The sequence below is a fragment of the Tinamus guttatus genome, unplaced genomic scaffold (genome assembly GCF_059628265.1).
Source record: "Tinamus guttatus ecotype Peru unplaced genomic scaffold, ASM5962826v1 Tinamus_guttatus_pri_ptg000226l, whole genome shotgun sequence".
NCBI lineage: Eukaryota > Metazoa > Chordata > Aves > Tinamiformes > Tinamidae > Tinamus > Tinamus guttatus.
In genome coordinates, this window is record NW_028288760.1 from 4,981,695 (window position 1) to 5,003,606 (window position 21,912).

Here is a 21,912-nt window from a genome sequence, read left to right on the forward strand (position 1 = left end):
ACAGATGCAGGGAGGGCTACCGACCGTAGAGCCCATCTCATCCCCTCCGCACTCCCCCGCCTTCAGCGGGGCTTAGAGGGCGCCTCCAGGGTCCCCGCCGGAGCCCCCCGCGTCCCCGTGGGCAGCGCGGAGCCCCTGACGCGCCCCGGGGCCGCTCGCGCGCGGGGCAGAGGGCGCGCAGGGCCCCCCCGCACCCGTGGCGCGGCCGCTCCGCGCCAGGTGCTGCGGCCGCGCCGTCGAGCGCGGGACAAAGCGAGCGGCGCGGGGCCGGCTCCGCGGGCGCGGGCCCCGCCGCCACCTGCCCGCGACGCGGCGGGGAAGCGGAGCAGCTACGTACCCCGGGGCGGGAGCCAGGAGCCGCCGTCGGGCCGGGGCCGCCGCCGCCCCGTCGGGCGTCGGCGCGGGGCGGCCGCCGAGCGGCACCCGCGGCGGGAGCGGATCGGGGCCGCGCGCCGCTGCCCGCGGGCCCCGCGTTCCTCGCCCTGCCCGGGCCGTGCGGGGCCGCGCGGAGCCGTGCGGAGAGGCGCGGAGCGGTGCGGAGCGGCCGGGGGCGCCGCCGCGGGCCGGGGCCGGGGCCGCCCCGACGCGCCGCGGGCGCCGCCGTGCTCCGGGGGCTGCGGGGGCCCGCCGGGGCCAGGGCACTATTTGACGTCGAGGAGACGGATCACCGCGGCGCAGCGATACGGCGCGCACCAATGGAGTTCAAATGTCAGCAAGTTTGAGGAGGGGTGAGGCGCCGGGGGGTGTGTTCCTCCGCCGCGGCCCCTGCTCTAAACGGCGCGGCTCCTCGGGACGCCGCATGGCACAGCGGCTGCGGAGCGCCGGGGAGCCCCGCCGCCTGCCCGGCCCGGCCCGGCCCGCCGCTCCGCCCGGCCCCGGGAGGGCCCCGCGCAGGGCGTGGGGCGCCGGCGCTCCTCGGCGAGCAGGTGACACCGCGGGCTGCCCTGCGTCGTGTGCGCGGCATGTGCGCGCCTGTGTAGCGCGGACTGCCCCCATGGGCAGCGGCGCCGGCTCCTTCCTCTGCCCCCCGTCTCTGGAAGTGCAGGCAGGAAACGCTCCTCATGTCTCCCAGATAAAAATAAAAGCGACTCCCTCCTCCCCGCCGCAGAGTGTCCCAGCGCGCGGCCCGGCGCGGGGCTGAGCGCTCCCGCCGCCGCCCGGCCGCCGCCCGCCCCATGGATATCGCAACAGGTCCCGAGTCCCTGGAAAGGTGCTTCTCGCGGGGCTCGTCGGACTGCTCAAAGATGCTGGACGGTATTAAAATGGAAGATCACCCTCTGCGCTCGGGGCCGGCCACGTTAGGAGTGTTACTGGGTGAGTTGCTACTCGGTTCTCGGCTCTGTCCGAGCAGAGCTTCGTGCTGCGAGCGCTGCCCGCGGCGCCTCCGTGGACGGAGCCCGCGTGGGTTGCTCGGCCGCCGCTCCTGCCGCGGGCAGCGGGCGCCGTGGGGACCTTCCTGACCGGCACTTGCGGGGTGCCGACTTGGGAGAGACGGCGGAGCTCGTCCCGCCGAAACGCGGGGCCGGCGCCGGCTCCGGGCGCTCGGCGGGTCGGGGAGCGGGGCCGGGAGAGGCGCCGGGCTGGGCGAGGAGCCGCGAGCAGAGAGGGGCCGGGAGCCGGGCGCGAGGGAGCGGAGCCGGGAGCGGAGCGGGGCCCGGAGCGGGGCCTGGCGCGGGGAGCGGAGCCGGGAGCGGGGCGGGCGCGGGCCGGGGAGGCGGCGGGCCCCGTGCCGGCGCTCAGAGCGCGCTTTGCCGTTCCCAGGCTCGGAGTGTCAGCACCAGGCCGTGTGCGAAGGCTGCCAGCGGCCCATCTCGGATCGCTTTCTGATGAGAGTGAACGAGTCGTCCTGGCACGAAGAGTGTTTGCAGTGCGCGGTGTGTCAACAAGCCCTCACCACCAGCTGCTACTTCCGGGACCGCAAGCTGTACTGCAAGCAGGACTACCAACAGTAAGAGCCCCTCGGTGCACCCGGCCCGGCCCGGCCCGGCCCCGCGCCGCTCCGCCCGGCCCGGCGGCGGAGAAGCCCCGGCAGCGCCGCGCCGCTCCGCGCGCCTCGGGCGCCTTCCTGAGCGGGGCGGGCTGCCCAGCTGCCCCCGCCAAGGTGCCCCAAGCCCCGCGGGGTGGGACAGGCCCCGCTGCGGGCCCGGGGCTGCCCGGGCGCCGTGGATGCGGGAGGAGCGGTGCCGGCGCGGGAGTGACATAACGCCGAGGGTCGAAATGTCCTTCCCGAAAAGCGAGCCGCGCCGGGGTCCCGCAGCGCCGTCGGGGGGCCGCGGCGCGGCCCGGCTCGCCGCGCAGCAGGCCGGAGGTGCATACACGGCCTCCCCAGGGCCGGCCCGGGCCCTGGGGCTCGGGGAGCCGCGGCCCGCAGCCGCGGAGCGGGGCTGGCCCCAGCGCGGGGAGCCGCGGCCCCTGCGCGCCCGCCCGCGCCGCGCTGCCGCGGGCGCCCCCAGCCCCAGGGCCGCCGTCGGAGCGGGGCGCGCAGGATCCGCGGGGCCCTGCCCGGGGACACGGCGCTGCGCCCGCCCCGGGCCGAGACGGAGCCGCTGCCCCGCGCCGGCCTGGCCTCCCCGCGAAGGTCGCTGCATGCTTGTCACCGAGATTGAGGAGCCTTTTTGTGCCAGGCGGGGGGCGAACACGGGCACTTCAATCACTGCGACATAATGTGGCTCTGCTAGAAGTCTGGCAACAAACAAAGAACAACAACTATTGGTTTGCATCAACTTTTGTCAGGCATTCAGCAGGCTCCAGAAAGGCCTGAAGTGGCTTAGTGGCAACAATGTGCATTTCATAGCTACAGCATGAAAATCCATCTCCATGGAAACTGGTAGTAAATGCTAACATGACATGCTGAGTATAAATATTGTTAGGGTTATAACTCTTGTATAAGTGGCCTAGATAAATGTCCCCCTGTTTAGGAATTAAAACAAAACGTGTTATTTCGTGCTGCAGCCCTGACCAGCATGCCGCTCGGGAACCCTCCCCGGCTGGGCGCCGCGCACGGAAATGGAGTGAGTCCGGCTTCACGGGCTGCTGCCGTCCTGCGTCGCGAGGCCGTGGCGGGAGCTGTGTTTGTGCTTCCTCACACACACCAGTGCATGGAGCATTTCCACATTCTCCATGTTTTACTTTTACATAAAATAAGTCTCCCTTTAGTAGTTATAGTGGTAAATCAGTGAAACTTCTCAAATGGCTAGGGGTAACTTAGGTGTTTTGGTTAATTATGAAAGAATTTTGGATAGTCTTTAGCACACCCCAAAAAGCATTATTTGGAATTGCAAATATTTATGCCTTTTGCAAATATGTGTAGCCCTTAGGTGTTCCCTTTAGCTTCTGTAAAATAAAGGAAGCCCTGTTGTGCCTCAGAAGGCAACAAAATAGCCTATTGCTTTGTTAAAAAAAAAAAGTACTTTTGTGACTCAGGGTAGAATTGTAACCTCTGCCGAATGTCCTGCAGTATCAAAGGTGCCCGTCAGTAGGGGGAAGTGGGGTAACCAGGCTGACGAGCAATAAAAAGATATCACCATGTTCGGCTTTGTTGCATCGCAGCACCTCGCGTGACATGACATGGCAACCTGCTGTGCATGCCCCGCGACTGACAGCCCTGCGGCCCGGGACTGCAGCAGCCGCGGGAAACCAGAATTTGTTTTCTTTGAAATTTTATTAACCTGAAAGAGAAAACACGTGAAGCTGGGCTCACGGTGTTTGCTCGTGTGCTTTCCCCAGCCGCCAAGTTTGGGACGTAGCGAAATGCTCCTCTATGGCCGCGCAGGTAGAAGGCAGCTCCGCGCGCACATGCAGCGCGGGGGCTCGGCGCGGAGGGCGCAGGAGCCGCGGCGCAGCCGAGCGAGCGCTCCCAGCGCGCCGGGCAGCCCTCGGCCCTCGCCGCCGCGCGCCGGCTGTGAAACGCCTCTGTGCTGAGTGAGGGGGCTTCGAAACTCGGGGATGGAGCCGTCCCAGTGCAGACTGACGAGCAGCATCAGGAAAACTAGATGCGTTTTTGTTATCGGGGGTCCAGATCTCTGAAAAAAAAATAACAAGGAGATTTCAGAATATTACTTAAATATCTTAGTTACTGAAATTTGCTTTAAATAGATTTTTCTGTGTGCAGTAATGTAATTTAAAGGTCAGATTTCTCCAGAACTCCCAGGACTATAATCAAGTGCTGTGTGTATATCTTTGGAAAACCGATGTCTCGTCTTTCTAATGAAAGCAAGCTCCTGATGGGTCAGATATCAGACCTTAAACCTTTCACTGGGTCAGGAGTGATTACTGCCCATCCTAGGATGAGGGCATTTCACATTAGGGGGAAGGGTGAAAACATTTTTCTATTTTTTTTTTTTTAATAAAAAACGTTAGCTGTTTGAAACTAGTCCTGTGCTCGGAATGTTAGAATAAATCCTGGGGGAGATGGATTAGTGGCCCAAGCTCAGTTTGAAGTAGTCAGAGGTGCCTGATAAATGCAATTTATCACAAAAATATCATCGCTGCATCAGTGGGACCAGCGTCTCCGTGTGCATGTATTTGAGACTCTTGCTGCACAAGGCAATTGAACAAATCTCTGTGCGAGAAGATACTGATCTTTCATCTTACAGAAAGGAATTTATTTTGCTAAAATTGTAGATATTGAGGGTCGCAGGTATATTTGATTGCAAGGTTTTTGTGTGTAATACAATGGCACCAAGACCCTAAATCTTAACTCACACAGAGACTCTTTTACATTAATGAGGGTTTTGCCACATTGCTGTAAGGTGTTTGGCACCTTACACTTGCACTCACTTCTTTAAAAGAAATTTTCCTTCTGTTGAACTGAAATCTTTTGAATGAATGCTTATCAAAAATAGGGGGGTTGCAGTAGTAATATTCATGTTATTTGCTTAAATGAGTTTATTTATTGTAGCACTCTAAGCAGTGCCTTCTGGTATAAAACATTAGTAATTACAAATACTACTTTTCTTTCCCATCTGTATATTCTCTCTCTCTCTCTCTCTCTTTTTCAGTTATACTTTTCTACTTCGTTTTTATCTGGCTACTTAGTGTTATATAACCATTTGCCCTAGTTCTTGCTGATGTTTTTAAAAAATATGTGCTGAGAATGATAACTGTTTCAGGTTACATATTTCATATGTAAGAAATATATAATTTGTAAAAAGATCTATATTCTTAATGTAGCTTTCAAAATAAAGACTATAAAGTATCATTTATTCAAGGAATAAGATAGCAAAGAATTACTCTTAATATTTCATAATTTTTCATAAATTAATTTTAAGTTTTGCTTAGGGCAAGAAAGAGGAATATATAGCTTTTTGTTAAAAGTTTCAGGATATGTTAGACATTGTTTTAGCGTTAATATGGCATGCTATGAGCAGTAAGTTTCTATGTATTTCTGGTATTTGTTTGCACTGTCCTGATCCTTGAGCCTTTCCTTGTTAGAGATTGAACTTATTTTTTGCATGCAGTCAGCCAGGAGCAGCGTTTACCTAGCAAAAAGCAGAGGCAGTGTTGGGAAGTCTTGTTGCAGCATGGAGATTTTTGCCTCTTCACATTTTGGAAATCCTTTCACATCAGTAAAATAGTGATTGCTGGATCTCAGTTGCATTAGCTTTACACCCAGGACGAAACAAGAGGTTGCTCTTGGTGGACGTGTGTGATTTCGGTGGCCGCTGGGGCCGCGGGAGCAGGCTGAGGAATGCGGGAGGCGGCGGAGCGCGCGGCCGCGCGGAGCGGGGCTCCCTGCCCACCGGAGCTCAGCTTTCCTTGCAGCTCTCCAAGGGGAAGCGCCAGCCCCTGCAGCGCCCGCGGCGGCGCCGGGCCCGGGTACCCGCCTGCCCGTCACTCCTGCTGGCCCCGGGACTCGTGCCACTGGGAACAGCCCAGCGCTGCCTGGAACAGAGAGGGGAGCAGCACGAGCACATGCCCAGGACATGGAGTAATGATCAGAGTTATGTCATCCACTAAAAATGCTTTCAGAAGTGTCTGAAGCGTGCTGGCACTTCTTGCTGCAGCCCCACGCAGCCCCGCGCAGCCCCGCGCTCCCCAGCCCCACGAGGCCCTCGAGGCGGCCGCGGGGACGGCAGCGCTGCCGAGGGGGACGGCCACGGCGCAGCGGCGCGGCGGGGACAGGGGCTGCGCGGCGGGAGCGCTGCCCGCGGCGCGGCCGGACCGAGGAAACCCTCTGGTTCGTGCAGGCTGCACCGAGACCTTGCTGCGCAGAGCAGTTACAATAGCAAAATACGATTTGCACCAATCCGTGACAGAAAATGATAGGGAGGACCTTTGCACAATGTAGACAATATGCAATTATATTAATATGAGGATAATTTATAATCCTTAACTACCAACCTTAGAAAGAATAACCAATAAATGTGAAATATGCTCTGAAAATATTATTCACTGAGATGTATAAAGAACAGGAACATTTTGTATTCTGTTAGGAAACTGTGTTTATTATTTCTTGGCCTAAACTTTTGAACCAATTCAAAAGCATCCATCACATTTTTTTTTCCTGTTAAAAAAAATAATGTATTGTGATAAAATGGATGAATTGCAATGTATCTACTTAGACTAATTATGTTATTACTGCATTTCAGTTATGACTACATACTGTTCTTGCTTGCTTTCCATGTGGGGTAGCTTGTAGAGCAAGATGCATCTTAAAATGCTGATGGCCGTTGTGGCCTTGAAAACTGGGGGGCGTTTAGTAATGATTGGAGGCTGCCCTAATTTAGTCAAGATAGTTGGGAAGAAATGTTCAAGGGAAAAAGGAATATTCTTTATGTAATGGAGCTATGACCCCAATTGAAAAAAAGATTTTTATTTTTTACCCCAGACAAAATTCACAAGAATACTATTTATACTCAGTCTGCTTTTCTTCGCTAATGTTCTTCTTGTTGTAACAAGAATTTGCTTCAATTTATTTAAATATCTCCTTGTGCTGGAATGAGGAATAGAGAGACACTGTAAATCCCGAGGCCGAGCGTGGTCTCCTCCACGCTCCCTGTGCAAGCCTGGGAGGCTGGAGCGCGCGAGGAAGGGGCCGGGGCCGGCCGTGTAATGACTTATGTTCTTAAAACCGCGCCGTGGGACGGGCGCGGAGGTGCGTGCGGGGACACGGCGCCCCCGGGCGCGCAAAGGCCCTCCCGGAGCTCTGCTCACCGCTCAGCGCAGCGTGCGGGGGAAGGAGGGTCACAGAAACGCTTCGTTTTGTTCTTATCATTATTAGGCTGGAAAATAGACACGTACATTTTGTGCCTGGTTTGCACAATCCCTGTTCGGTTCAGTGTTCATGGCAGTTTTGTAGGAATGTGGTGTGCAAATATACTAGGAGGATTTCATGATAATATTAGAAAGTGATTTTCTGTTGCTTAGGCTCACCGACCATTTTGCGAGTTGCATAAGATGCAAACTCACAAAAAGACTGTGAATTTTAAACTCTAGTGCATAACGGAAAAAGCCTATATTGATATCCTCCCTCACGGATGTATCAGGTCGTAAGGACAGAACAAGCAGGGCAAGCAATTATTTTTGATCACTTTTTTTTTTTTCTTCTTTTGTGTGGTATGTCATGTTACTGCTCAAGTGCGCTAAGAAAGCAAGTCAGTAAATAAAAAAACTCTGAAGTGAATTGCACAGTGATCTCCAGCAAAGGTAAACAAACCAAGCATTACAAGCATTACTCTTGGACGGTTTTGTGTGGTAGAAAGTTTTTTTGGCATGATTTGGGGATGATTGTATTACTCATGAGGCAGAGATTGACTCATAATGAAATGACAGTTTCTTGTTCATTACAAAATATAAAACCCCCACATTTATTCTGAAACAAAGGATAAGATTAGTTACGTATAACAATGTGACGTGAACCTTGACAGCTAAGTTAGCTGGCAAGCAGATTCTGAAATCAAGAGAGTTACTTTGATTTAGGTGGGTGCAATTAAGAACGGAAATTTCCTTGCTGTAAGTGAACTGTAATAACTGTATCAAGTGGGCAGGGAATGATTATTGAACACTGACTTTACAGATTTTATGGTTGTGGTATGCTTTATCTAGAACTGCTAGCTAAAACTTGATCTCTGATTAAAAATGTCAGATTTTGTAGAAGGCAGAAGTGTTTTCTCAATTAAGGTATTTTTAAAAATTTATTGAGAAATAAGTTTATTTTACAACAGTGGGAGCTGTAACAACATTGACAATATTGAGGGAAAGAAAAAGCACCACATTTCTCTATTAGTAGCTATGTGAAAATTTTGTGAATAACTTTATATCAATTAAGATGCATGTTGAAAGAAAGGTTAGAATTCTGAGTTAAAGCAGCATAAGAGATAAAAAGAAATTATAATAATTTAAAGGTGGAACAAGCATTCTTTCGTTTAGACATAATGCTTTTTGGTGTTCATAACACACATGCTAATATAGATCTAAATCTTGCTTGCCTTGTTCAGGCAAATTATTCACTGTTTCTGGATGCTTCTTTAAATTCAAGATAAATTTGAGGCAGATCTTTGCCATTGTCTTTTTTCATTATTAACTACTAACCTTACATTCACTCCAAGTTCCTGGACTTGCTTTGGCTAGACTGATACTCCACTCGTGAAATATTGCTTTACTTTTCGGTATGTCTGAAATTGCTTTGAACGTATCCTGACAAACTTGTCCAATCACTATGACTAATGCAGTCGCGGAGCGCGGAGCAGCCACGGGCATCGCGCAGCGTTATGGGAAGCAAGGGCAGGCTGCTGCCGCGCGGGAGGGACGGGGTCCGTCCCCGCGACGCGACCAGCACGTCTCAAAACAGCCATTTGGCAGCGTAGGTGCTGCTTCTCCTGGGCAAGTTAATGACAACAAGTGTTTTCTGCTTCCAAGCGAACAGATTCTATGTGTAGCCGTTGCCATTTATTGGATGTTAAATAGGCTGCCAATATACCTTATAAGCAGAAAGCACCATGTGTGGCAAATTATGCAATTTTAATGCAGATTATGTAGAAGTAAAACACTTAAAATGAATGTATGCAACATTAAGTATACGGTGTCTTTAGAAGATAAAACGTTGAGATCAGTGTTACCAGGGAACCTAGGATCTGTTTCAACAGCTTTTCAGGACTGAGATGGGAATCTACTAGCCGACTAAAACCTCCCTGTGCGCTTCTTATCGCAATGCTCACATAGAACTTAGGGTATTTTACTCACCTTTCAAAAACTATTTGCCGTGGGCGACTGAGCAAGTAGACATTTGCAAGGTTGCACTGCAGTAGAAGAACTGCTAATGTGATTAATTCTAGTTTGGTATTTTTGTTCATTTTGAAACTGTACACTGATCTGCAGCATAGATAAGGCAGGACTGTTACTGCACAAATTGATCAAATGCCTTCCAATATCAGCATAACACAAAAGGAATGATATACGGCTGAGGACTCTTTGAGGTTTGTGTGTGACACCTCTATAGCAAGTCGCCATGTTTACAGACAACCCTTGGCATGGAGGTCATTTAGTTTGCTCCAGAACATACCATGCCTTTTAATATGCACAAAATCACCCTCTGCAAATGTTGACATGAACTTGTGAACATGCAATTCCTGTTGACTTCAATGGGAGTCATCCCTGCTCATCAAAGGATAGGATTTGGCTCCTGGTTTGACTGCAATCAGTGTGTTATTTATAACGTACAAGAGCGCACATGCGCGCGCCCAGGAAGCGCGGGTGGCATTTGTGTGCACGTGCTGGGGACCAGACCCCCCGGTGTTTGCTCAAGGTTGGCTTCCCGGGTTTGGCCCTTTGCGCAGCCTGAATCTGCATGGACTGAATACAACAACAAAACAAGCACGAGTAAAGGTCTTTAAAAAAGAGTTTAAATGGGTAAGGTTTTTTTTGTAATTGTAACTTTTATGGGTGGTTATTTTTATGATAGCTAGTTTGCATTTGGAGAAGGAAAGAGTGATACTCTTTTTGAGCTGCTCTTTGGAGGCGTTTGTCGGTGTCGTGGCGGCTGCTCGCGGCTCTCGCGATCTGCGCAGCATCGTCGTGGTGCCCTCAGGTGGGAGCAGGCGCAGCCTGGGCTGCAGGGCAGCCGGCACCGTCCGCGCCGGTACCCGGCCCGTTAGCCGAGCGGCAGATCCTGGCTCCCGCGGGGAGGGCCGTGGAGCCGCCTCCCCGGCGTGCCGCGGTGCCGCGCGAGGTCGGCTGGCGCGCGGGAGCTGCGGGAGCTCGTCCGTGGCGCACGGGCCGGCTGCTCCGTGAGCCCTGTAGCGAGGGCGGCCGCCAGGCCGGGCTCTCCTCTGCGTGGACCGCGCGGTGGGACACGGGGAGCCCAGGTCAGCTCCCTCCCCGCCGCGGGGGCCCTGCGCGCGCCATGGGGTCCTGCTCCATCCGTCAGCCCTGCAGGAAGCAGCACGTGTCCTGGCTCCACAACAGCGACACACGGGTCCTCGGTGCGAGCGAGCACGTGTCCTTGCTCTGCTGACGGAGCACGCGGGGTCCCCTGTGAGCCACTTGGCTTCTCCACACTGGTGACCGTGCTGAGGATGCACAGACATTTCATTGTCACTCCTCCACGGCCAGCATCTGATGTGTAATGATTAGAGTCCAGAGTGAGGAAGGAAAAGGAAAAAGAAAGACAAGAAACAGTGAGCAAAATCCTCCGAGCAGAGATCGGTGCAAGCCAGGGTGTCCAAGGTCCCGGTGTGCACGTTGTGTGCCTTGTGACCGCGTCACCCAAAATCTTAGGAGGAAAAGTACTGGAGCGATTGTATGGTTACTAATTTTATAGCATGTCAAAGTCTGTTTTTTATTACATGCAAACGGGAGACTCGGCACTCAGGAGGATATACATACGTCTTTTCATAGTTTTAATGATCTTTTCGCTTTCATTTTTTAGAAATGATTTACTGCAATGTTGCATTTATCGGTGTTTCCTGACCTGCGCGCAAAGGCTCCCACCTGCCCGTGCTGGAACGTGGCGCGGGGCTGACGAGCACTGCCGTGGCCACGTGCTGCTGCGCCGGCTCCCGTGTTTGCAGCGTGTCCCACACGTGCGTCTGGTGGGTCGTGCACCCGCAAGGGGACAGGAGAGCAGGGAAGATGCAGAAGATGGGGGTTCTTTCATTTCAGGGTGTGAAGCGGTGCGGAATTGCGGGTGCAGCAGAGGTCAGCCCGGCCGCGGTGTCCCCGGCGCGGCGGCCCCGCGCGCCCCGTCCCGGCGTCAGGCTGCTGCCCGCGCCCGGGCCTGTCCCCGGCCGCGCTCTGTGGGTGTGGAGAAAATGAGCCTCGACGGCGCCTGCATTAATTTCACGTGGGAGAAGCCCGGGGATCCCAGGCAATTCCCGGGAACGCCTTGCCCGGCCGCGGCCTCCTCCCAGCCTCCTCCCGGAGCTGCGGTGGGGACGGTCCCACCGGAGGCAGCACCAGCGTCGCAGATGGACAGGGCCGTGCTCGGCGCAGCTGGACCCGCTCCCGCTGAAGTGTTTTCCCTAGAAATTCAGCTCACATGTGGGCCGGGCGGGTGTGTTCAGTGGCAAGGGTGGTAACATCCAATTTAGTGCATTTGTGGTGAAACGTCAGCTTTTCACCCGGCGCTCGGGAGGCCGGCGCTGCGGCCCGGCAGCGCTGCGGGTCCGGCCCCGGCGTGCTCGTCGGCCCGGCTCCGGGGAGGTTCGGCTTCCTTCTGGAAGCTCTGCCAGCCCTTCCCAGCGACGGATCCTGAAGTAGCTGGAACAGGGAGAAAACCAAAATTACATGGAGTTTATTGCCATTTCAGAAGGAAAAAAGTATTTGAAAAAGTTTATTCAGGAAGCCAGGGGAAGTTAAGTGGGAGACATTTGCCATTTCATCAGTCTGTTGGTGATAGCCATTCATGTCATAAATGGCTTGTGTCATTTGATGCCAAAAATAACACCGTTTTCCTCCCCAAAGGCCTATAGGGTTTTTTTGCAATAAATGTTTATTTGTTAATAATATACTTTAAACAGCCCAGTCTTGACCTCAAGCCTCCAAAAGAATTCATCTTCTCTCTGAAAAATTCTGCAAAGTTTGTGTAATTTTTTCGGGGAGGTGTAATTGATGGGGCAGTGAAGGGTGCTGTGTTTGCTTTAACTACTGCAGCTGCGTGGATTAGCTGTTTGCAAGGGCCTACTGTGCTTGAATGGCCACTTTCTTAGATTTCGGCAGCAGCTGACAGCACTTCCTCATGGCTCCTTGCATCTGAGCAAGCTTGATCAGTAAAAATAAATTCGTGTTTCTCTCGCCATTGTTCCCTGGCTGCTGCTGCCGGGTCCCATGAGCGCAGGTTTGCAGCCGACGCGTCTCGCCAGTAGCCAGCCGGGAGCTGAGCACGGGGCTTTGGGGGAAATTCACGGGAAATTCAGATTTGCAGCAAGTAGCCTGTGTGCAGATGTTCTAGCCTGGTTTCCTCCATCTAGCTATGGGAGTCTCCAGATTCTAATGCAGAACCTGCAGGTATGGAGTGGTCCTTGGGTGTGATTACTGATTGGAAAGCATAATGCAGGCTTTGTAAATATGCATAATACAAAAAGTGTTGTTTTTAGAGAAAATAGTAATTCAGGTAAATTAACTTTTTTTTCCCCCTTGAAAAGAAATATGAAAAATAAAGAAATATGAAATGTCTGGAAATTGTCTCCTGGAAGCTGGAGTTGGATTTCCATGGCTAAAGTGTCGTGGTATGTTAAGAGACATATCAATAGCAACCTGGAAATCCAGCAGTAGTCCTTTCACTAATTTACCAGCTACCAGTGATTTAGCCAATCTAAAATCCTATATGTCAGTGCTTTTGTTCTACTATCAACTATTCTGTTCCTCCTCTGCTATGATGCTGCATCCAAATTCCTAATTAAGAAAGCAGATTAGGACACTTGTCAGAATTTTTCTTAGACCTTACATGATAATGGTTTTATCTTCAAGAATTTTGTAAGATTTGTTTTCTCCAAGAAAACAAATGAGTTAAGGGAAATAGTTAGATATTTAACTTCTCCAAACATTTCAGCTTGTTTTAAACTGATGGTTTGTTTGCAAATAGGCAGTTGGACAGAATACAGAACAGCATGTTCAAAATGAATGGAATTTGTTTTTTCCTTCAGCATTTCACGTTTGTGGGGCTACGTTTCTCGGGTAATGTGTGCACTCAGGTGCTTGATGCAAAGCTGGCTTTGGTGGAGCTCCATAGAGCCACTCAATGACACCAGTAGTTTACTGAGAATGTAAATTTGTCACTTATTAATTGTAACAGTCATATGATGATTTTCAAGTGTATGCATATTTTGAGAAGCAAAGCTGCCAGGCTGGGCAGTGATCCCGCTGGAGCAAGGTGGTGGATTTCCTTGCTATAGCAGGTCTCTTCAGTAGCTGTCAGCAAGGTGAAGTCACCTGCGCTCTGGGGCTATGGAGAATACACCTATGCCATTAATGACAGACCGGATTTGTCTGTATGTCCACCCTGGTATTTGCAGAACAAGTTTCTTGACCTTAAATTCAGCCCTTGCTGGATCCATCCTATTGAAAGAAGATCAAATCCAAACTTCCTTTCCCAAATTGAAAAATACTTGGAAAATAGCTTTAGAACTTTTCTGAGCTTACTACCCATCCACTGCTCTGGGCGTTGCCAGGTGTTGGGATTGCTGCTCCCTGTCGGCTGATCCAGCATGGACAGAGCCATCCTCAGTGCTGCAGGCAGAGGTTTTGGGGGTGTTTAATGGCAGTGAGGGAGCCGTCGCCCTGGTTTGTCCGTGGCAGCCTGGATGTCAGGCTGCAGGGCTGCGGCAGGGTGCCGCATGCACCGAGCTGCAGCTGGCCCTGCAGGCCTGGGCCAGGCCCCGCGGCTGCAGCTCGAGGACATGCGCGTCCCTGCTGCGCCTGGGCAAGGACGCGCACGTGTGCCTGTGTGCGCACGGCAGGGCATGTGCCTGCGCTCGTGGGCATGCACTTGTGCATGCGTGCACGCCGTCGTGCGCATGCGTGCACGTGTGCGCCCTGCACCTGCAGCATCCCAGGAGAGGACGTCCCGGCACCGTGCAGGGCTGCTCGTGTCCGGGCGTCCAGCTCTCCCGACGCACCGCGCTGTCCCAAAGCCTTGTGCCAACCTCACGGTCCCTTCCTGCCTCACCGGGCACGGGGCTCCCGAGGGCTGGCTGCGTCCCCAGGGACACCGGCGCTGCTGAGCCAAGGCCGGGTGGTTTCCCTCAGCTTCCCTGGGGCAGCGGCTCAGCTTTGTGGAACAGAAGGGCATCAGCTTTGTGGGACAGAAAGGAAGCAAACCTGAAGTTAGTCACAAGTGAAACAATCCTTTTTAGGCAGTTAATATGGATTGTTTCCTTAGCAAGCCTTAACAAAAAAATTCCCCTTTAGTCTGTTGCGCAGAGACCGAGCTTGGCAATTTTTGCCTCTTTTTGTCAAGTTGCTTATGCATTAAAAAAAGTGACACAACATTTAACTTTATCCTGGTGCATGAGAACGCCTGCTAATTAATGCAGTAATTCTTCTGACCCTGTGTTTAAAGGATTGCAAGTGACTCTCGCTGCACCTCCAAGGCATCCATTGGCAGCTGCAAGGGCGCTGATTCGTTATGAACACGGTGTCGGTCCGCGGGCTCGCATCTCCCTGCCCCTGTGCCGCGTTAACCGGGCTCAATGGACAAATGAACAAGAGAAAGGAAAGCAGAGCAAAGGAGCAATTAAATGTAACTTTTCATCATGAAAAGGATTTCGCTGGTTTATCTTCTAATAAGATTATGTCACGGACACAAGTGCCGTGGTGCGGCTGATTGACAGCCTCCTGTACTTTTATCAGGCACTGTGACACTAAACCGCGGGGCCCTTTGTCCCGTGGAGTGAGCTCGCGGAAACTCCCGTCCTAATCCCCTTATTCATGTCAAGCACAGAAAAGAAGCCCTGGTCAGATGGCACCTTACAACAGTGTCACCTCCACCCCCTGGCAGCGGGATGAACATGGGACATCTCCTGCTTTGTTCACGTCCGCGCTCTGCTCTGCTGGAGCGGAACGCGCTGCCTACTGTACGCGTCCCCGCGCGCCCGCGCCGCGCGCTCGCTGCCGTTGGCCGCCCTGCCGCGCTCCGGGCGGGCCGCGTACGTGCCGCTCAGTCTGGGCTTCAACTGCTTTTGTTTGGGGTTCTCTCTTATTTCTCTAAAGAAAATAAGGTTCTTAAAGCAGATATTTCTCTTTGCTTCATGTCTTCTGCACTATACAGTGAAATATGGCACTATTTTTTTTCGAGTCTTCCATCCATAAAATGAAGCAAGTGGTACTAAAAACAACCTCCCTTTTCAGAAGCGCAGGATCACCGTGAAGTGCAAAATATTGTTGTTGTTCAGTGGTAATTATTAATGGGTTTAATATTCTCTGAAGCTCCGGACAGAACTTTACGCAGCCCCTGATGCCTGGATACCTACAGAATTTACTCTTAAGTGCTGTACAAGTCAGCCGTTCACCCTGATAGTTGGTATTTTAGTTTCATAGCCACAGCCCTTTCTTAGCTGCAGGAATTCCTTTGTGCCTGTCCCTGCGGAAACCTATTTCAACTAGCGGTTCCCTGCGGTGCTTTATTTACTTGTCCAACTGTTTGGAAGTCTGTTAGTCTAAAGATCAGATGCTCTGAAACAAATCTTATTACTTTAACCAGCCCTGCAAATTCTTCTTTCTCCATTTTTATTGACTTCTCTTCAGCTAGAACTAATACACATGCAGCAGGTGGGCAAGTATGTCCCTCGAAGTTTAGCCTCTCAGATTTAACATGAGAAACTATAAATCTTTTTATTTTTCTTGGAAAATGTGGGAAACCACAAGTATTTGAAGAGTTGCCTCCTTGGTGGATTCATGGAGTTTGTACTGGTTGCTCCAATTTTTGGAACAGAGTCGGGGCAATTGCGGGAGAGTGCTGCATCCTGGGAGACAGACTAATTACTTTTTTCTCATGTTAAATATTTTCCCAAGCTGTAATCAAGAGCAAGGGAAGGGGAAAGTCTTAAGATTATTTTCCTTTCATCCAGCCTGGCATTATTGGGAGTGATAGTGCTTCAAACTTCCTTAAAGTCATTTTCAAGGAGCCAGCTCAACAGGCGCTTCTCGGCAGCAAGGTGCGTCCAGCACCTCTTTATTTTCATCTTTACTTTTTTTTCTTTCTTTTCTTTTCTTTTTTTTTTTTTTTTAGTAATTTTAATGTTAGAAGCCAGTGCTAATTAAGTGTTTCAAGAAATTATCTCTCTGGAATTCCCCTTTCCCACCCTGGCTCCTGGCGTCCTCGTGCTCCTCCCTGGTGCATGGGTCTCTCTCCGGGGACGGTTGCGTCTCCGTGGCCCTTTCCCAGGCTGGTGCTGGGGTGCTGTGGCCAGGCCCGTCTGCGCCCCGGTCCTGCTCGTGTCCCCCATAGCCTTGGTGGCCACGGCCATGCAGCAGGAGCAAGGACGTGCAGTGCTGGACGCGCAGCCCCGGTGCCTGGACGTGCGGCCGCGGTGCCTCTGCAAACCCCGCGGCGGGACGAGCCCCCGGGAGCCGGTGCTCCATCCACCCATCCACAGAGCTGCTCCTCCGCAGGACGCCGTCGGCCGGAGCCCCGTCACACATCGTGTTCGCTTTGACGTCGGTCTGCGGTGAGGACGGGGCTGCGCACAGCGAACTGAAGGCAGTTTGAAATGCCCGCACGATCCATGCGGCTGGGGAAGGGGCAACTGAAGTATCTGCAGACTTTTAAGGTCAGTTATGGATCGGCCGAGCTACGGCAGAGGGCGAGACATTGGAGCGTGACTGGGCTCAAGGCCTTGGTGGGCAGCGAGCAGCCCCGGATGCATCAAACCGGTAAAGAAATCCCCACGGCGGAGCAGGAGTCGGGCTGCGTTTAGCACTGCAGAAGGACTACGTGCAAACCAGAGCGGCCAGGGGTATTTCAGAGAAAACGACTTTGGAAAGCAGTTCTGGAGAGCGCCAATCTCCTGGGTTCCACCTTCTGTGTGTAAGGGGCAATAGCACAGTTAAAAACAGGCTCCCAGGCAGGTATCACGCAGCGTAAACCAGCCGGTCTGTGTTCCTGGGCGCCGTGCGATGCAGCGTGTGCTCCAGGATGCTCCAGGACGCTCCGGGACCGCACTGGGACACACCTCGGCCACAATCCAGCACACACAGCCGCATCCCAGCACCAGAGCTGCTCCGTGCTAGCAGCAGCGGATGCCAACACGTGCTCATTGAAAGAAAAATAGCTCTTGTTTGGGCCAAAGAAGGGGAAAGAAAGAAAAGCCCTGGGGGGATTGGATTTCAGATCTTCCTGCGGGGCCCTCGGCCTCCTCCCTGGGCTCCGTGATTTGTGTGCGAGGGCTGTGACCCGGCGAGGCCGCGGCCGGGGAACGCCGGCTCGGAGGGACGCGGGGTCCGCGTGGCCAGCGAGGCGGTGCAGATGGTTTGGATCACGAGGCCGAGGAAGTGCCCCCACCAGCCCACAGCCTGGCTTCTTTCCCATAGATTGTTCTTTATTTCTTTTCCTCGATACGGGGGCCCCCTCTCCCAGGGTCACGTCTTTAGGGTTTATCGCAGAGAGAACTACTTGTCCTGCTGGGTAGGTTTGCAAGGTGGGATCCTGGCCAGCTGCGAGAAGGGAGATGAGCACTGCGGGCAGAGCCGGACTGCGGGAGCGCTGCCGTGCAGGAGCGGAGCCAGCGCTGCGGGTCCCGGAGCTGCGTGCCCCATTGCCTCGTCTGATGGGAACGCATCTCCTGAGAAGAGGAGGGATGCTGGGATGCAGGAAGGAGAATCCTGGGGAAGGAGAGGAGGCAGAGGAACTGCTCAGCATCCTAACCCTGCAGTTCATCCGTGCTCCCTTCCACGTGCCGCCTTCTCCCAGTGCTGTGCCCAGGAGAGCACCCACGTCCTGCGCGGGATGGAGCGGGACGGGACCTCCTGGTCCTGCTCCGAGCGGATGAGGATCCACCACGGGCAGCAGGGCGGGGATGGACGGGAGAGGCCGCAGTGAACCGCGAGGGCAGCGGCAGCCCCGTACGCGCCGCATCGCGGTGTGGGACGCGCTGGAGTCCTGCCCGGGGCTGCTGCCAGCGGCAGCCTGGCGCGAGAGCAGGATTTCCTAGCTGTGACAAACGTCTGCCTAAAAAAAGACGCATTTTTATTTACAAACGTTTTGCTCAATTAGCTGTTTTGGAACAGCTATCGTGTCCCTCTGACGCTCTCCCCCATGACTTGAACCATCTCTTCCCAGCAAACAGCTAGAAAATTATTTTTTTCTTTTAAAAATGGATTAGGAATCTCCTCTTTCTGTGGTCCCCTTTGCAGCCCAATTTTGATGTTAGTAACTAACATGATTACTTTGCGCCTTGCTTGCTTATTCCTCAAAGCAGCCTCGTACGCTAAGGTTTTCATTGCCTTTTATAAGCGGTGCTAAGTTACTGTTTTCTTATCAGTTATACTAAAAAAAAAAAAAAAAAAAGATGAGAGCACGGTCTCTAGAGAAGCTGAATCTTGAGGGCGCAGTTAAGAAGGCCCTTGCTGGTTCCATTGTGGTTTTGGAGGAGAAGCGACACGGGCTCGGCGGGACTGGCGCAGCGGCAGCGAGCGGGGCTGTGCGGGCGCCGTGGCCGTGCCGGCGCGCACGCGTGGAGCTCTGCAGAGAGCGCTCCAAACAACCGCCTTGGAGACGAGCGGTCTCCATGTCCGCTCGCGCCGCCGTGCCGGGGACGCGGCCTCTCGCTCGGAGCGATCCGCGGGCCGGGGAAGGGTGCTGAGCTGGCAGCAGAGCGCCAGGCGGCCCCGAGTGCCATCTCTGGTAATCAGCTGGTTTTTTAGGTCATATGTAAATTAAGAACACATCTGTTTTCCATATGTCTTGCGTACACAGCTTACATATGTTTTTGGATGTATTATCTTAATCATATTTATTGGCCAAAGCAAAAAATTGAAGTTTAAAATATTTTTGGATTCATAATATTATAAAACCAGCAACTATAAAGCAAATGAGTCTTGTACTACACTCCAGTTAAGTGTGCAATTATGACGTGTGTGTAGCGGCTATATTTCTTAGCGAGAGTGAAATCTATAGGCAACAACGCTATCTCTCCTGTATTTTTGTCTAACAGAGATCTAAAGAAAAATTAATTACACTTCTTTGACTGATTGTTATTCTGGTGAAGTATGGTTCTAATCCTTATTAACATTCTCTAAAGTCATGCATGAAATATGACTTTTGCACCACACTCTGTGGCATATGTTTTCTCTTTCCAGCGTATTTTTCAAACTATCTTCAACCCTCACTGCTGTTCATTATTTTAAGATAGGTTTAAAGTTTGCCACAGTCTCAAAACGGATTCAGTACAGAGCGCTGCAAGGGAAAAAAATGACACATCATTCTGCTCATGAACACAAATTGCTTCTGATTATTTAGCTTTGAATGTTCTCCTCATACTGTTTCTATTAAAAGCCCCAGTATATTTACTCTTGATAGTGTCTTCAATTAAGTTAAAAAGAGTCCCTTTTCTATAGCAGTATGTAAAGAAAATAGTTGTTACAACCGCAAAATTACCGAAAAAACCTGGTTCTAGTAAAGCACTACTCCAGTTCAACAACCACAGCACGAAGTTTGCTGTTTTCTTGTAAACTTTCCAACCATTAGATAAACAGGGCCCGCATCTTCGCGCCGCGCGAAGCCCCTCGCTCTCTGCCCGGGCCGGCGCTGTCCGCGGCTCCGCGCGCGGGGCCGCAGCGCCGTGACGGACGAGGCCGGTTCCGCCGGGGGCTGCCGCGGGCCTCGCTCCCCGCACGCCGCTGCTCCCTCCTCGCGAGCGCGGCTCATCCCAGCGGCGACGAGGGGACGGGGAGTTGTTACAAGCAGGATCCTGTGACTCCAGCACACATTGCACACAGCCAGGAATGTTTTCCTTTTCCTTTTATAAAGTAACGATGTAGGAAAACGCTCCAAGTTTAGCAGTTTCTGGAGCTCCCACTCTGCTGGCTTCACAGTAAGTGTTTTTTCTTTGAAAACGTCGTCTCCTGGCGCTGTGATGTCAGAGTGAGCATTGCACAAAGGCGTGACTGGACCAAACATGCCGGGAACATGTCAGGAACTTTCCATGAATTATTCAGTCTCTTTGGGAAACCCCCTAATTATGTGCTAACTCATTTTCTAGTTCAGAGAAGTTTTGTCTTATGCTGCGGAGTCCAAGCGCTGGGGAGCTTTTCTTTCCTTTTTCATTTTCTGGGCTGCCGCATTTCTGCTTAAAATTACTTGTATGAGAGCTCTGGCAGCAGAGCTGCAAGGATGAACAGCATGGTAAAAATCAAAGCATGGACTCGAGCAACTGGATCGGCTTTAAACTCTTCTTAAAAAAAGAGCCATGGAGGAGCAGGATGCCGATGTGTGTGCAGGGCTGCACTCTGTCCTCGGCTGGGAGCAACCGCCGCGAGTCCCGGGATGAAAACTTGACGTGCTCCAGGCAATAAAGCCGCGTGCGCTTTGAAGGCGCTGGGTAGGGAGGAGAGGGCTGTTTGAAACATGTCACTTTGAACTGCGCTGGAGGGTCCCAGGGAGCCGGCCACCTTGCCGCCCCGCTCTGCTTCCAGCCTGCGAGCCCTGGAGCCAGCGCCGCGGCCGGGCCGGTGGCCCCGCTGTGAGATGTCAGGCTGATAAGTGAAAGTAGAGACTTTCTAGGGAAGATCAAGCGTTTACGGCTGGAGCTGAGCGCCTTGCTATGTGCGGCAGGGCAATATGTGAACAAAAGGGCTTTCCTGCCTGCGGAGACAGATGCTGCCTTTCAAAATCTCGCTCCGCATCTGAAGCCCCAGCACATGCTCTAATAAAGGCCATCCTGGGACTTCAATGAGCTGCGTCAGGAGGAAATTCGGAGAGGAAGGAGCTTTAGGTGGATCTGCGGGATCTTTTATGAACTCATTCTCATAAAAAAGCAGGACTGTCAGTGAGGGGTCAGTTCCTGTTCGGAGCCAGCGCTGTCCTGGGCCATGCACGTGGCCGCGTTCCTGCCGGGGTGATCGGATAGCAGCTGGGTCCGGAGCTGCTGAGCACCACAACGTGCACTGGGGAGGAGGACCTCGATCCTGCCGCTCCCAACAAAAATATATATCGCCAGTATTGGCCAATAAGCAGAAGTGACTCCTTCGAAATGGTGGGACGTTCATCCTGAATGACTGAATATTCCTCTGAAAAAATCTTTTTTTTTTCTCATATTGTTAAGCTTTTTATCTGTTGCTTATGGTCTTGCATCTCATTTCTGAACAGACCTGGCAGTTAAACTTCACTTGTGCACAAATTTGTGAAAAAGCAAGTAAACTAACTTTTGTTTATTCTTCAGGACACATTTTTCAGTGTGTGTTAGTACTGCTAGGAGCAGAGCTGTGCAGAGCAAGGTACTGGCACAGAATTCTGTGACGTGGTACAGATATTGGGGTTAGAATTCAAAAACTGCACAAGAAAAGGGTAATACAGAAAAGTCTTATAAGCAACAGAGATCGCCAAGAGGTGCGTGTGCTATGGCCACCCTCACGGATAAATGGAGACCCCCAGACCCACAGGAAAGGGGTAAATCAACATATATATTATTTGTTTTGAGTAATTTGCTCTGTGACGATTCTGAAAGGAGAAAGGGCTGTAAATTTCTGTTTGTTTTAGTACTGACAGTAGGGAGCAGTGCTAAGCTGGCTGCCAACGAGAGTCACATGGGCTGGAATGAATTTGAGCTTTAAAAATGCAAGAATTTTCAAAAGAAAATATTTTGTGTCTGGTGTTTGAATTTGGTTTGTGTTATGCCGGGACTTTGTAGAGGTTAGATTCCTAATTTCACATCTCCTAGCCAAATTTTTGCCTCACGTCAGGGTAGATCCACAACACTTCCACAGAAGGCAAGACCCGTGCAAAGTTTATGGAGCGCGGTCCAGCACAGACCTCTGGGG

At 52.3% G+C, this 21,912-nt stretch overlaps 1 protein-coding gene across 1 annotated transcript in view; it reads left to right on the forward strand.

The window, feature by feature from the left end:
* The first annotated feature begins 986 nt into the window (after positions 1-986).
* Positions 987-21,912, forward strand: part of LMX1B (LIM homeobox transcription factor 1 beta) — a 70,862-nt gene continuing 49,936 nt past the window's right edge. Inside the window, exons 1-2 of the mRNA XM_088525424.1 lie at positions 987-1,314; positions 1,762-1,948. Coding sequence (XP_088381550.1) covers positions 1,176-1,314; positions 1,762-1,948 — 326 coding nt within the window. The 5' untranslated portion in view covers positions 987-1,175. The remainder of the gene's footprint in view (positions 1,315-1,761; positions 1,949-21,912) is intronic.